Raw genomic sequence first — 14,912 nt, 5'->3', positions numbered from 1 at the left:
GCTGCCTTCCAAGATGCACATTAGCAGGTAACTCGAGTTGTGAGTGGAGATAGGACTGGAACCCAGGCACTCTGATACAGGATCGAGGTGTCCCAACCAGTGACTTAATCAGTAGGCCATATTCTCACCCATCAAAATTGTTTTAACCGTCCTCTGCATTTCTCTCTACGTTTTATTTTATTTACTTGAGAGGCAAAGAGAGATCATTGGTTCACTCCCCAAATACCCACAACAGCTAAGACTAGGAACAAAGCTGGAAGGTGGGAACTCACTTCAGGTCTCCTACGTGGGTGTCAAGAAGCCAATAACGTGAGTCACCATTAGCAGGAAGCCGGAGTCAGGAGCAGAGTCGGGAACTGAACCTGGTGAATGGCCCTCTCTGCTTCTCTCTCTCTCTGTGTCTCTCAAATCATAAAACTTGTTTAAAAAAAAAATGTGGGGCCGGCACTGTGGCTTAGCGGGTAGGGGGCCACCTCTTGCAAATGCCAGCATCCCATATGGGTGCCAGTTTGAGACCCGGCTGCTCCACTTCTGATCCAGCTCTCTGCTATGGCCTGGGAAAGCAGTAGAAGACAGCCCAAGTCCTTAGGCCCCTGCAGCCGTGTTGGGGATCCAGGGGAGGCTCCTGGCTCCTGGCTTCGGATCTGCCAGCTCTGGCCATTGCAACCACTTGGGGAGTGAACCAGCGGATGGAAGACCTCTCTCCAGCTCTGCCTTTCAAATAAATAAATAAATCTTTTTTAAAAATGTAAAATATTACAACCACTTTGAAAAAAATGGCAGAATATATATCCCCAAGTCTTTTAATTTTTATTTTCATTTTATTTGCAAGGCAGAGAAAGATCTTCCATCTGCTGGTTCATTCCCCAAATGCCTACAATAGCCAGGGCTGGGCCAGGACAAAAAGAACTCATAACTCAATCCAAGTCCCCCACATGGCTGGCAGGGATCCAAGTACTTGGCTACCATCTGCTGCCTCCCAGGGTGCACAATAGCAGGGAGCTAAAATTGGAGGCAGAGTAGCCAGGAGTTGAATGAGGCACTCCAATATGGGACGTGAACATCCCAAGTAGGGACTTAACTGCTGTACCAAATGCCCACACAACCCCAAAATTTAAATGAATGCTCCTAGCAGATTTATTAATAACAGCCAAAATGGGGAACAACTCAAATGGCCACTGCTCAGTGAACAGAAAAACAAATGTGGTGTAGTCATATATTGGAATATTTTGCTGAGTAGTATTGAAAAAGAAACAATAAAAAGTACCAATAAAAAGGAATTAACTACTGATACATGGAGCTACATGGCCAAATCTCAAAAACTTTCTAAGCTAAAGAGGTGAAATACAAATAGTCCATGATTCCATTTTTATGAGATTCTTCTACAACAGGTCAAATTAATCAAAAATGCAGAGAGCAGATCAGTGGTTGCCTGGGATCAGCGGTAAAATTGGGAGGGGCCTAACTGCAAAGGGGCATGTGGCAGCTTGTGGAATGACAGAAACGTTCTGTGTCCTCACTGTGGTGGTGGCCGCATGTGTGTGTATTTGTAAAACTCAAACCAAACAAGGGGCTGGCGCTGTGGCACAGTGGCTTAGCTTAACGCCCTGGCTTGAGCGCTGGCATCCCATATGGATGCCAGTTCAAGACCCAGCTGCTCCACTTCCCATCCAGCTCTCTGCTATGGCCTGGGAAAGCAGTGGAAGATGTCCCAAGTCCTTGGGCCCCTGCACCCGCATGGGAGACCAGGAAAAAGCTCCTGGCTCCTGATCGCCGCGGCTCCAGCCATTGCGGCCAATTGGGGAGTGAACCATCGGATGGAAGACCTCTCTCCCTCTCCCTGCCTCTCCTATCTCTGTGTAACTATGACTTTCAAGTAAAATAAATAAATCTTTAAAAACAAAAATCAAACCACACCCGAAGTAGGGGTACGGTAGTGCCCCTTATCTGTGGCTTTCATCTTCTGTTTCAGTTATCCACAGTCAACTGCAGTCTAAAAATATTATATGGAAAATTCCATAAATAATTCCTAAGTTTCAAATTGTGCAGTTAGTGATGTGATAAAATCTCCTGCCCACATCCCCCAGTGCTGGAGTCATCCCTTCAGCAGATGTACTTGTGATGCACACACAACCTACCTGTTAGTCACTCAGTAGCTGACTGGGTTCTCAGGTCAACTCCAGTAATATCACAGTGCTTGAGTTCATGTAACCCTTATTTTAATGAACAGTGGCCCCCAGGCACAAGAGTAGTGATGCTGGGCCAGCACCATTGCTCACTTGGCTAATCCTCCACCTGCGGCACCGGCACCCCGGGTTCTAGTCCCAGTCGGGGCACTGGGTACTAGTCCCAGTAGCTCCTCTTCCAGTCCAGTTCTCTGCTGTGGCCCGGGAGGGCAGTGGAGGATGGCCCAAGTGCTTGGGCCCTGCACCCGCATGGGAGACCAGGAGGAAGCGCCCAGTTCCTGGCTTCAGATCGGCACGCAGCACTGGCCGTGGCAGCCATTAAGGGAGTGAACCAACAAAAAGAAGACCTCTCTCTCACTGTCTATAACTCTCTCTCTCTGTCTCTCTCTCTCTCACTGTCTAACTCTGCCTGTCCAAAAAAAAAAAAAAAAAAAAAAAGAGTAGTGATGCTGGCAACTCAGATATGCAAGAAGCTGGTATGTGCTTCCTTTAAGTGAAAAGGGGAAAGTTTATCATGTATAGCATATAAATATATAAATATATAAACACAGTGTATATATATACATATATAGTATATAAAGTATATAAAAAATACTTAGGTAGAAGTTTTTGAAGAGTCTTGACTTGGGGTCAGCATTGTGGCATAGCAGGTAAAGCCACAGCCTGCGACACCAGCACCCCATATGGATGATGGTTCATGTCTCAGCTGCTCCATTTCCAATCAAGCTCCCTGCTGATGCACGTGGGAAAGCACCAGAAGGTGGCCCAAGACATTAGGCCCTTGCACACACATGGGAGACCCAAAGGAAGCTCCTGGCTCTGGCCTGGCCCAGCCTCAGCCGTTACAGACATTTAGGGGGTGAACGAGAGATGGAAGATTCTCTCTCTCTCTCTCACTCTGCTTTCAAATAAATAAATAAAATCTTTAAAGAAAAAGAAAAAAAAAGCTGAGGTCTTTCCTCCCCTTTATAAAAAAAAGTCTTGATTTGGGGCCAGCATCATGGCGTAGCTGGTAAAGCCGCCACCTACAGGCTGGCACTGGTTGGAGTCCCAGCAGCTCTGCTTCTGATCCAGCTCCCCACTAACAAGCCTGGAAAAGCAGTGGAAGATGACCCAAATGCTTGGGTACCTGCCACCCACACAGGAAATCAGAATAGCTCCTGGCTTCAACCTGGCCCATTCCTGGCCATTGCAGCCACTTGGAGAGTGATTAGCAGATGGAAGATTTCTGTGTGTGTCTCCCTCTCTGTCACTGGGCCTTTCAAATAAAATAAAATACATCTTAAAAGAAAAATTAAAAAGCCTTGATTTATCCATGCCTGAAGCCTGTAATATCTATTCTGGACTTCTTAGTGAAATGTACAGGAAAAAACATGGTATTTCTAGGGTTTGACACTATCTGTAGTTTCAGGCACCTACTGGGATGTGTTAGAACATATGCCCCACAGGTAACAGGCACTCTTTCATTGTATGTAAGTCATACCTCTAATCATACCTCAATAAAATTGGTTTGGGTGCCATTGCTGCAGCAGGTTAACACCCTGGCCTGAAGCACCCACCGGCATCCCATATGGGCACCGGTTCTAGTCCCGGCTGCTCCTCTTCCGATCCAGCTCTGTGCCATGGCCTGGAAAAGCAGTAGAAGATGGCCCAAGTCCTTGGGCCCCTGCACCTGTGTGGGAGACCCAGAAGAAGCTCCTGGCTCCTGGTTTCGGATTGGCCCAACTCTGACCACTGCAGCCATCTGGGGAGTGAACCAACAGACAGAAGACCTCTCTCTCTCTGCCTCTCCTCTCTCTGTGTAACTCTGACTTTCAAATAAATAAATAAATCTTAAAATAAATAAATAAAATTGGTTTGAAAAGAATGAAATATCTATGCCAAATGAAGCAATCAGGTTTCTGAAGCTGAAGTCGCCCTCTGTCTGCACCACACGCCTACATGTGCTGTAAAGTGGAAGACAGCTGCGTGACCCACCTGGGGCGGAAACGGCACGTGCTTACCTGAGGTGCTACATAATAAGGGGTGAACTGGGGTGTCATCAAGTCACCTTGGTCAATTTTAGCAAATCCAAAGTCACATAACTTCACTGGGGCATCCTGAAATAAAATGAATGAGAGTCACTGCTCCAGAATTCTCAGTAGACATTCAAGGAAAACCCAGGTTTAAGACAAGTTACCCTGAGCTTTCAGACATCTCTGGCTGAGACCTGACCCAATGAGTAACATGTCTCCAGGCCAGGAGGCAATTATTCACACTGAAAAATTGTTCTTAGGAACCAAAAGCACAGAATTTCTACCCACTCAAATAGTTAGCCTTACATTATAACTTGCAAGGGCAGCACTAAAACCAAAGCCTTGGCCTACTGCCCCCTGAACCATCAGTCATCTCCCACCATCAGCCATAGCCTGCACAACAACACAGCGACTTACTTGGTGGGACAAGATTCAGGGGCAAGGCCATCGGGGCAAGCAAGGTTCACAGCCATGAAACCATTACGCTTTAAGGCATATTATAACAGCATAAAGATCCCTGCCCCTTCCTAATGACTCTCCAAATAACGTCTAAAATCTTAAGACCCACAAATTCATCTCAGCATGTCAGAGTGGCAGCACTGAAATTCAGGAAGAAGCGTTCTCACCAAAGAATTATCCTTGAAAAGAAGATTTTCAGGCTTGAGGTCTCTGTGTGCGACGTTTAACGAGTGACAGTGCTGTAGGGCCAAAGCTATCTGGAAAACGACACAGTGGAGCAGCTGCCTCTTAGGAAAGATCAATCTTTAATGTCCCTGGCGTATACAACTCAGGACTTCAGATACAAACAAAACACGGTTCCATGAAGTCAATTAAGTCACTGGTTGGTTTCTATTTTAACACAGAAATTAGTTAAGATTTGAGGTACCAAAAAACAGGAATGAATTATGCTTGGTTTAACTGTAACCTACATTTTGCTAAACAAAAAGAAAAACACAACAGTGAAACAGTTCTTGTCCTAATATACTGATGGCTGGATGCTGTGAAAATGGGAAAACGTTCATTCATCTGAGACATGATAGGCAGCGTGCAGAGAAAACACCGCGCTAGACAACCTGCAGCAGGCCTGGGTTTCCCCAGCCGGGCACCAGGCAGAACCACTTGGTTTGGGAGAACTGCACTCCTCAAAGAGCGGAACAGAAACTGATTGGATTGTTCCAACTGACATTGGAAACATCGTCTAGGTTCTTGAAAATATTGCCTGTTTGAGCAGACTGGAAGGGCTTTTTTTTTTTTTTTACAGATGATCAGAGCTCATCCTTTAGTCCTAGTATTTGTAAAATGAGAGATATCATTTTAAAAATTAAATGGAACAGACTCTACTGCCTGCCAACTCTCAGTATGGAATTTTCTCAGCAATCAAAATATCAGTCCATCCCTACCGGAAAGAAGACATCCAAAATGGCTCAAGGTTTATGGGAAATTTGAAAGAACTTTTTATTCAGAACCAGTTGGTCCATGCTGTCTGCTTTTCTCTGCCCTGCTTGCTTGGTCTGAAGATAAGACCGGACAGCTTAGCTTTACACCTCCATAAGAGGTTATTACCAGTTGGATTCCTAGTACTGTTTGTGACATAAGTTATTTCAATAATAAAGTTATGATGTCAAAACAGAATATAATTAGGAATAACCAGAATTACAAGGATCATAGAATACTACTAAAATCTGAATAAAAGAGAGAAAGGTACCTCATACAAGAAGTGTCTTAGAACACATGTCTTTCAGGTGAGATTAGCAGCATTTTATCTCAAAGTCTAGTAACAGTGGAAGCTGCATGTCTGCAGATAGCTATGGTCTACCAAGGAGTTGAGATCAACTCTCTTCCAGAGTTTACTGAAATATCACAACAGGCCTCAGGAAACAGCTGGCAACCAATTAAGAATACACCCCTCCAGGCAGCCCTCCCCTAACAGAGTCACATCACTCTGGTCTGATTACATAACAAAGCAGGCAATGAGAAGTCAAATAGAGCTTTTCTTTAAGCTTTCTTTTATTCCCCCCCAAAGAAATTGCACTTGTTAACCAATATGGTTGGCAGCTTGATTGGTACCCGGGGTTGACTTGCCTGCTTTGTTACTTGGCTGGCTTGCTTCTCTGTAAAGTGCCGGTGCTGGCTGATTCTGTGAAATAGCTCGCCCCCTTCCATCATCTCCATTACAATTAAGAGTCGAGCCCTGTTTGAAAGCATTTGATTTTGTTAAGTTTAAAAAAAAAAAAAAAGCAAACAAAAAAACCCCTGAAACATCAAGAAGCTGACCTAAATGTATCTATGTTGGCTATAAAGTGTGTAACTACTTCCTTAAACCAGGATAACACAGCTACTAAGAGTAAAACCTCTTATGTACTTAAAGCAACTCCCCACACAGACCCTGAATTCTGGTTACCATAATTTGATAGAAATGTTTCCAGCTTCCATCCAAATGCTTTCACCAACAGAGCACAATTGTGAAAATCATCATGTGACTTTGTATTTTAATATTCCATCTTCTTTCTCCACCTGTAAAATTCCTACCCTCCCTTCAAGCCCTGAGTTCCACACAGCCTCTGTGAGACACCTCCCTTCTCAGACTACAATCAGCTGTTCAGCTCCTGAGTAAACTCTCCTCAATGCCCAAAAAGCAGCCATAGCTTATTTAATTTTGAATTCCCTAGAAGAGACTTAGAATGCCACCCAATGAGCTTGCCAAACATTTGGCATCCAAAATAACAACACTGATTTCTTCCTTTGAAAGGAAAGCCTGACTAAGCAACCAACAGGGGCATTCTACTCTATCAGCCCCTAAGGCTTTGCCAGAATGACATGTGGGCCTCTTTCAGTAACTTTGAAACAGAACTGTTTAAATTCCACATCACAGGATTTCTCCTTTGTTTTGTTGGTTTTTAATTTCAGAGCCAGAGAGGAGGAGAAAGACAGAGAGAAAGTAAGACTAACATAAACGTAGAAAAACAGTTCCCCTCTGCTGGTTCACTTCCCAAATGCCCACACTGACCAAGGGTGGATCAGGCTGAAGCTGGGTGCCAGGTCTCCCGCATGGGAGGCAGGAGCCCAGTCCCTGGAGCCATCGCCTGCTGCTTCCCTGGCTCTGTGTTAGCAGGAAGCTGGAGTCAGGAGCCGGAGCTGGGTGTTAAACCCGGCACTCCAGTGTGGGACAAGACACCTGAACCAGCAGACTAAATGCTACTCTGAATGCCTCTTCTTAAACAGAGAAAGTAACTGAGATAATCAGGGGGCTGGGAGAGTGGGTGGGGTACAGAGTAATCAAGACTGGCCACAAGACACAGTAATATCAGATGTGGTTGGGGACTCATTTTATAATTCTTTTCCAAATGTCTGACATCTTCCAAAATACAAGGGGACAGAGAAAAGGAGGAGAGGGAGAGAGAGCAGAGAGGGAAAGGGGGAGACAGTGCATAAGAAAAGACTCTGCTACAGCTTGCCTACTATGGGCATGAGATGTTGATCCTGTGTACTCTTACCTGGGACTGGACTCATGAGGAAACTGTACACTGTTAGCAAACACTTCAATAATCTGAACTATATTGGGGTGTGTGGCACACATCATGTGCAGACGTACCTTAAAGAGAACACAGGACATGTTTGTGTACATACAGGATGCCAACTCCAAACTTCCCACCAAAAGCTGACCACACCCAATATGAGGGGATGATCCTGTTATAGTAAAAGTCTTATCAGCTGGAATTATGTGAAAAACAAAAATCACAGTAATATCATACACAGACTATCTCCATGATGCTCTTCCCCTACATAAAATCTTAACAATATCTTTGTTTCCTACTGCTCTATTAGCAAATGAGAAATGTGACAAGTACCTCATTTTATTTCAGAAATTATCCATGCCCCCTCTCATCTGAAACCTGTGTACATTTTAGAAGCTAGAACACATCCTAAGTCCTGCAGCATCATCTTCTATAGACACTGCACCTGATCCATCATCCTTCAAGTACTGTTATCAATGAGCAAAAACTCAAGTGAACTTGCAAGTTAGGGTACAAGAATCCCACTAATTAAAAAAGAACAAGGGGTAGCTGAAAGGGAACAGACTCTCCTAACAGTATTCAGTACTGACAGATCTAGGAGCTCTTTGTAATGATAACATGGACATAAAATTCTTTATACACCCCTGTATTCTCTGTAGGAAAATGTCTTACTTTTATAAAAAGTGCAGTTCTTGGGCACTTCAGTTATTAGGTAAATCAAGGCAATAAAGGACCATACCTCATTTCTAGCTTTTGGACGATCAAGAAGAATTTTCAGTGCAAGCCGTTCTTGGGTAGATTTCTTCACACAGACTCTAGATTTGGAGAAAAACGAAGCCAATCAGAGATCAACTATGTTACAGTGAAAGTTAATTTAACGAGTTTATTTTTTGAGAATTGTACTTTAATCAAGGATATATCCAGCAACATGAAAACAAACTTGTCCCCAAGGCAGACAGGTGAGCAGTCACAGAAGCACCTTACCCCTTTCAAGCTGCCAGGGTGAACCATGTGACATCAACTCACTGTTGTGAGCCAATAAGAAGAGTCTCTGGTGGCTGCCAGTGACTCGTGGCCCCACAGTGCCAACACTGAAAATGATTCCCCATGACAGACCATGTTCCATGGTCACGTAATTGTATTTCTAAATGTTAAGAAAAAGTCCAATGTAAAAATGTCTTGTTAAACTAAGGCTCAGTCTCAAATCTGACACACCTAAAGCGGCTAATTCAAGACGCAATTCCAATGGCCTTTCTCAGAACAATTTTTCCATAGTATTCACATGGGCCTCTTACCTAACTGGACCACTAATTCCAGCTCCCAGCTTCTGAGTCCAATTGATATTGTATTCTTCTAAAATGGAGGTTTCCTATTAAAATAAAAAGCAGGGAGGGCAGAGAATGATTCCCTAATTAAAAAGCTGAATAATTAAGCAGGAGTTGGACAACAGAAGCCCTGTCACTCAACATCTCATCTTCTAACATAATCTGATAAGCAAAGCTTTGTGTTCCATAGAGCTTTGTAATCAGACTTTTCACAGACATGATTCAGTCAGTGCTTTCCAACACAAAGGAAAATACTCTAGAAGAAAAAGAAATTATTCAGTTCATCATCAGGGTTTATTTGAATAGACAGTCAATGCTTTTTTGAGGGTGCGGGGTGAAGATATTCTTTCAAATTCCTGCAACTGGGCATGGCAGGTTAAGCTGCCACCTTGATGTTGGCATACCATACTGGAGAGCCAGTTAGAGTCCCAGCTGCTCCAGTTCCCTGCTAATACACCTGGGAAAGCAGCAGATGACCCAAGTGCCTGGGGCTCTGCCACCCACATGGGAGACCAGGATGGAGCTCCTGGCTCCTGCTGGCGTCAGCCGTGGCTGTTGCGATCACTTGGGGAGTGAACCAGAGGGTGCAAGGTATCTGTCTCTGTCTCTCTCTCCCTCTCTCCAACTCTGCCTTTCAAGTAAAAATAAAATCTTTAAATTAAAAAAAAAAAAAAAAAAAAAAGAAAGGCTGCAACTTCTAAATGCCTGTGCTATCATTTCAGTAAACTTATCTAATTCTCTCAGGTGAATAGCAGGGACCCAGTTATTTGAAACATCACTGCTGCCTGCCAGAGCGCATACCAGCAGGAAAACTATGATCAGGAGCCAGAGTGGGGTACCCAACCCAGGTACTCCAATGTAAGACACAGGAGTCTTAACCAGCATCATAATTGTTAGGTCAATACCTGCCCCTGTAGCTGTATTTTTTATAAACAGCTTCAATAGTTCAGGATAGAAACTCCACAGTTCAGGGAAAGTTTTTATGAAATTCCTGACTAGTCACTGCATGCTTTGCTTCCATTCCCATATTTTCTCCATTAGAAGTCATATTTAAATTGTCATCATCTACAATTCATTTTGCAGGGCTCCACAAGTACAGAACTTGAGAAATCAAGCTAAGACCTGGTATTTTAAAAAAAAATTATTTTCCTTATTTGAAAGGCAGAGATAAAAAAGAGGCGAGGAGAGGGGAATGGAGAGGAGTTGACAGGAGTGGAGGGGTAGGGAGGGGAGGGGAGGAGAGAGAAGAGATCTTCCATCTATTGGTTCATTTCCAAAATCCCCACACAGGCCAGGGGCTGGGCCAGGCAAAAGTCAGAAGCCAAGAATTCAATCCAGGCTTCCCGTGGGTGGCAGGGACCCAACTACTTGAGCCATCACCTGCTCTCAAGGTGCACACTAGCAGGAAGCTAGAATTGGGAGCAAAGCCAGGACTGGAACCCAGGCATCTGAGTCAAGATATAGTTGTCCCAACTGCCTGCCCCTGACTTATCACTAGAATCTTGGTGTCGGGGAACAGGATACTTGTTTGTGCAGCACATAATCACTGGACAATTAGAACATGCCTGACACCAGGCCAAGGTCAGAGGCGAAAACACAGATTCTGCACAATATATGCGCAAGTGTATAAAACAAACTGAGTGGGGCCAGTGCTGTGGTGTAGCGGGTTAACGCCCTGGGCTGAAGAGCCAGCATCCCATATGGGCGCCAGTTCGAGTCCTGGCTGCTCCATTTCCGATCTAGCTCTCTGCTATGGCCTGGGAAAGCAGTAAAAGATGGCCCAAGTCCTTGGGCCCCTGCACCCATGTTGGAGACCCAGAGGAAGCTCCTGGTTCCTGGCTTCGGATCAGTGCAACTTCAGCCATTGTAGCCAATTGGGGAGTGAACCACTGGATGGAAGACCTCTCCCTCTCTCCCTCCCTCTCTCTCTCTCTCTGCCTCTCTTCTCTCTATGTAACTCTGAATTTCAAATAAATCTTTAAAAAAAAAAAAAAAAAAACTGAGTATAGCCTTTACTTCCACCCCTTTCTGTTGCCCAGTTCTTTGGTTTGGTTAATTTGAGAGCTCCCATGTGCTGTTTCATTCCCCAAATGCCCACATGGCTGGGCTGAGCCAGGAACTTAATCCAAAGTGCCCACACGAGCAGCAGGAACCGGTCTCTTGAGTCATCAATGCCGCCTCTCAGGGTCTGCATGGGCTACAGCCAGGAATCGAACCCAGGAACTGCGATTAGGACAGGAGCTTCTAGGTTAATTACCCACTCCTACTGCCCAGTTCTTGGTAAAGGTCCTCAGTACTGTCTGTGGAATGGATGACTGGAAAGGTAGACTACACCCAGATAATGAACAGATCCTGAGTTGGGGGAAACAGCAATGTTACACACATTGCCTTCTGAAAACCTGCACAGCAGGGCTAAGGGGCTTGCCCAGGTTACACAGTGAGTTACAGGCACGATCAAGACCAGTGTCTACCTGTGGGCCCTCTCCCTACTTCACACCACTTCTGCTCTCCAGGCAACTGCCCAGGCTCCAGCATCAAGACTAGGGACAAATCTTGCCAATCAGAGAGGAGTCTTCCTACACGGAACTCAAATCTACACATCTAACCTGTGTCTATTTTGTGTTCAGAATACCTGAAATTGGGTAATTTGTAAAGAACAGAGGTTTTTTTTTTTGTTTTTTTTTTAATGTTGTTTATTTTTATTTAAAAAGCAGACAAAGAAGAGAGAGATCTTCCATCCACTGGTTCCCGGCTTAAATGTCCCCAGCAGAGTTGGGCCCAGCCGAGGTAAGGTGCTGCACCTCAATCCAGAGCTCCCATGCGGGACCTAACCACCTAAACCGTGCGGCTCCCAGAGTGCACACTGGCAGGGACTGGGCATCAGAGGTGGAGCTGGGACTGGACCTGGGAGCAGGACACCCCAGGAACAGAGATCATTGTTTTCCTTACAGTTCTGGAGGCAGGAAAGTCCAAAGTTGAGGGATCCACAGGCAAAAAGGGCTTTCTTTTTTTTTTTTTTTTAAACTGAATGGAGACATCAGCAAACTTCAAAGACAGACTCTAGTTTAATTCTAGGGTCAAGAGTAAGAATCCAGAGCTGCCACAATCTATTCTCTAAATGCCCAGTTCTCAACCAAAAAGTACTAGACACACACGCACAAAAAAAGTGTCACCCAAGCTCAGGAATAGGAGAAAGTAACAGCAACTGTCTCTGATCGGATGCCAAAGACTCTGCAGAGGTGGGGAGCCTTTCTCCTGCCAAGGGCCACTTGGATATTTATAACATCATTCGCAGTCCACACAAAAATATCAGCTTAAAAATTAGCCTACTAAGGCTGGCGCCGCGGCTCAATAGGCTAATCCTCCGCCTGCGGCGCCGGCACACCGGGTTCTAGTCCTGGTTGGGGCGCCGGATTCTGTCCTGGTCGCTCCTCTTCCAGGCCAGCTCTCTCTGTGGCCTGGGAAGGCAGTGGAGGATGGCCCAAGTGCTTGAGCCCTGCACCCGCATGGGAGACCAGGAGAAGCAGCTGGTTCCTGGCTTTGGATCAGCGCGATGCGCCGGCTGCAGCAGCCATTGGAGGGTGAACCAACAGAAAAGGAAGATCTTTTTCTCTGTCTCTCTCACTGTCCACTCTGCCTGTCAAAAAAAAAAAAAAAATTAGCCTACTATAGATTTACTGAATTTTGAGTCACACCTGTAGTTGCTTTGGCCAAGCCAGACCAAATGATTTCTGCAGGATAGATGTTTCCTACCCTCTTTAAAGCAACTATTTTTAAAGTGTTCAAAGAATTAAAGGAAACTATGATGAGGAGCCAGTGTTGTGGCACAGCAGCTTAATCTGCCATCTGCAAAGCCAACATCCCACATAATGCCAGTTCAAATCCCAGCAGCTCCACTTCTGATCCAGCGCCCGCTAGTGCGCCTGGGAAAGAAACGAAAGATGGCCCATGTGCGTGTGCTCCTGCTTTCCACGTGGGAGATCCAAATGTAGCACCAAGCTCCTGATTTTGGCCTGGCCCAGCCCTGGACACTGTAGCCATTTGGGGAGTGACCAGTGGATGCAAGAGCTCCATGTGTGTGTATGCCTCCCTCTCTATTTAACTTTGCCTTTCAAATAAATAAACCTTGGAAAACAAAAAACAGAAACCATGAAAAGTAACCATATGGATATCCTAGCCGTGAAAAGCACAATAACAAACATGAAAAATTCATCAGCGCATCAACAGATTTAAGGTGGCAGAAGAATCAGTGAATCTCAAGAGAGACCCAGGGCTGCCGCTGTGGCGTAGCAGGTAAAGCTGCTGCCTTTGATGCCAGAATCCCACACGGGTGCTTATTCAAGTCTCAGCTGCTCCACTCCCAATCCAGTTCCCTGCCAATGCACTTGAGAAAGCAACAGAGGATGGCCCAAGTGCTTGGGCCCCTGCACCCACATGGGAGACCTAGAAGAAGCTCTTGGCCCCTGGCTTCAGTCTGGCCAAGCCCTGGCTGTTGCAACCATTTGGAGAGCGAACCAGCAGATGGAAGATATATCTCTCTGCTCTCCTTCTGTCTGTCTGTAACTCTGCCTTTCAAATAAGTAAAACAGATCTTAAAAAAAGAAACACACACAACAACGAAGAAAGACCCTAAAAAGGATCAAATCTAATGAACAGAGGAAAACGAAAAAGATTCAAGATAGAAATGAGACCTGTTTATTAATGCCAACAGTTCCAACAAATGTGCAGTGGGAGACCCAGATGAAAATGAGGGTAAGAGGGGCTTCTGTGGTGCAACGGGCTGAGCCCCATCTGCAGTGCCAGCATCCCATATGGGTGCTGGTTCAAGTCCTGGCTTTTCCACTTCCAACCTGACTCCCTGCTTATGGCCTGGGAAAGCAGTCAAAGGTGGCCCAAACCCTTGGGCCCCTGCACCCTCATGGGAGACCTGGAAGAAGCTCTTGGCTCCAGGCTGTGACCTGGCCTAGCCCCCAACCGCAGCAGCTGCTTAGTGAACCAGTAGGTGGAAGATCTGTCTCTTCTCTCTTTCTGTAATTCTTTCAAATAAATAAATAAATCTTAAAAAAAAAAAAAAAAAAAAGGAGGGCAAGGGAAAATATTTGAAGAAGCAATAAGGAAAAAAAAAAAAAAAAAAAAAACCAACCTTGATAAATAAAATCTATTGCTCCAGAAGCTCAACAAACTCTAAATAGGAAAAACACAAAGAGAACCACACCCAGACACATCACAAATCTAAACAGTGCAAGAGTAAGAAAATGATGTATGTAGCAAGCAAGAAAAAAGAAAAAAAGACATATCACACACCGGGGAACAATACAAACAATTTTCATTAGAAACAACGGGGCTTTGAGACAATGGAATATAAAATACTGAAAGAAAAACAAAAACAAACAAGAATTCTGTATTGAACAAATCTATCCTCAACACAACAGGGAGTGGTGGGAGTTGTGGTACAGTGGATTCAGCCAACGTCTACAATCTGGCATCTCGTATGGGCACTGGTTCCAGTCCTGGCTGCTCCACTGCTGATCCAGCTCCTTGCCAACATGCCTGAGAAAGCAGCAGATGATGGCCCCAGGACTTGGGCCCCTGCTACACAGATGGGAGACCCAGATGGGAGACCCAGATGAAGTTCCTGGTTTTGGCCTGGCCCAGTGTCAAGTCGTTGCAGCCATCTCAGGAGTGGATCAGTGGATGGACGATCTCTGTCTGTCTCTCCTTTTCTCTCTCTATAAATGTCTTTCAAATAAATAAATAAATCTTAAAAAAAAAAAAAGAGAAGGAAATAAAAGCATTACCAAATAAAGAATTCACTGGTAATGTACATGGCCTAAAGCACTAGTGCAGTAAATCCTTCAGAGAGAATGTCAC

General features: G+C 45.0%; 1 protein-coding gene across 3 annotated transcripts in view; it reads right to left on the bottom strand.

The window, feature by feature from the left end:
- MAPKAPK5 (MAPK activated protein kinase 5) overlaps positions 1-14,912 on the bottom strand; it is a 39,053-nt gene that overhangs the window by 17,729 nt on the left and 6,412 nt on the right. For 2 of the 3 annotated variants that reach the window (XM_062182751.1, XM_062182752.1), the window contains exons 2-5: positions 9,012-9,085; positions 8,456-8,531; positions 4,828-4,917; positions 4,190-4,285 (exon numbers count right to left, since the gene is read on the bottom strand). In XM_062182751.1, the coding sequence (XP_062038735.1) occupies positions 4,190-4,285; positions 4,828-4,917; positions 8,456-8,531; positions 9,012-9,085 (336 nt within the window). Of the gene's footprint in view, positions 1-4,189; positions 4,286-4,827; positions 4,918-6,283; positions 6,393-7,695; positions 7,794-8,455; positions 8,532-9,011; positions 9,086-14,912 lie in introns of all 3 variants that reach the window. The other variant, XM_062182753.1, reaches the window with a different exon arrangement.

This window comes from Lepus europaeus, chromosome 23 (genome assembly GCF_033115175.1).
Source record: "Lepus europaeus isolate LE1 chromosome 23, mLepTim1.pri, whole genome shotgun sequence".
NCBI lineage: Eukaryota > Metazoa > Chordata > Mammalia > Lagomorpha > Leporidae > Lepus > Lepus europaeus.
Note: the sequence above shows the minus strand (reverse complement) of the source record. Positions and strands in the feature narration are given on the sequence as shown.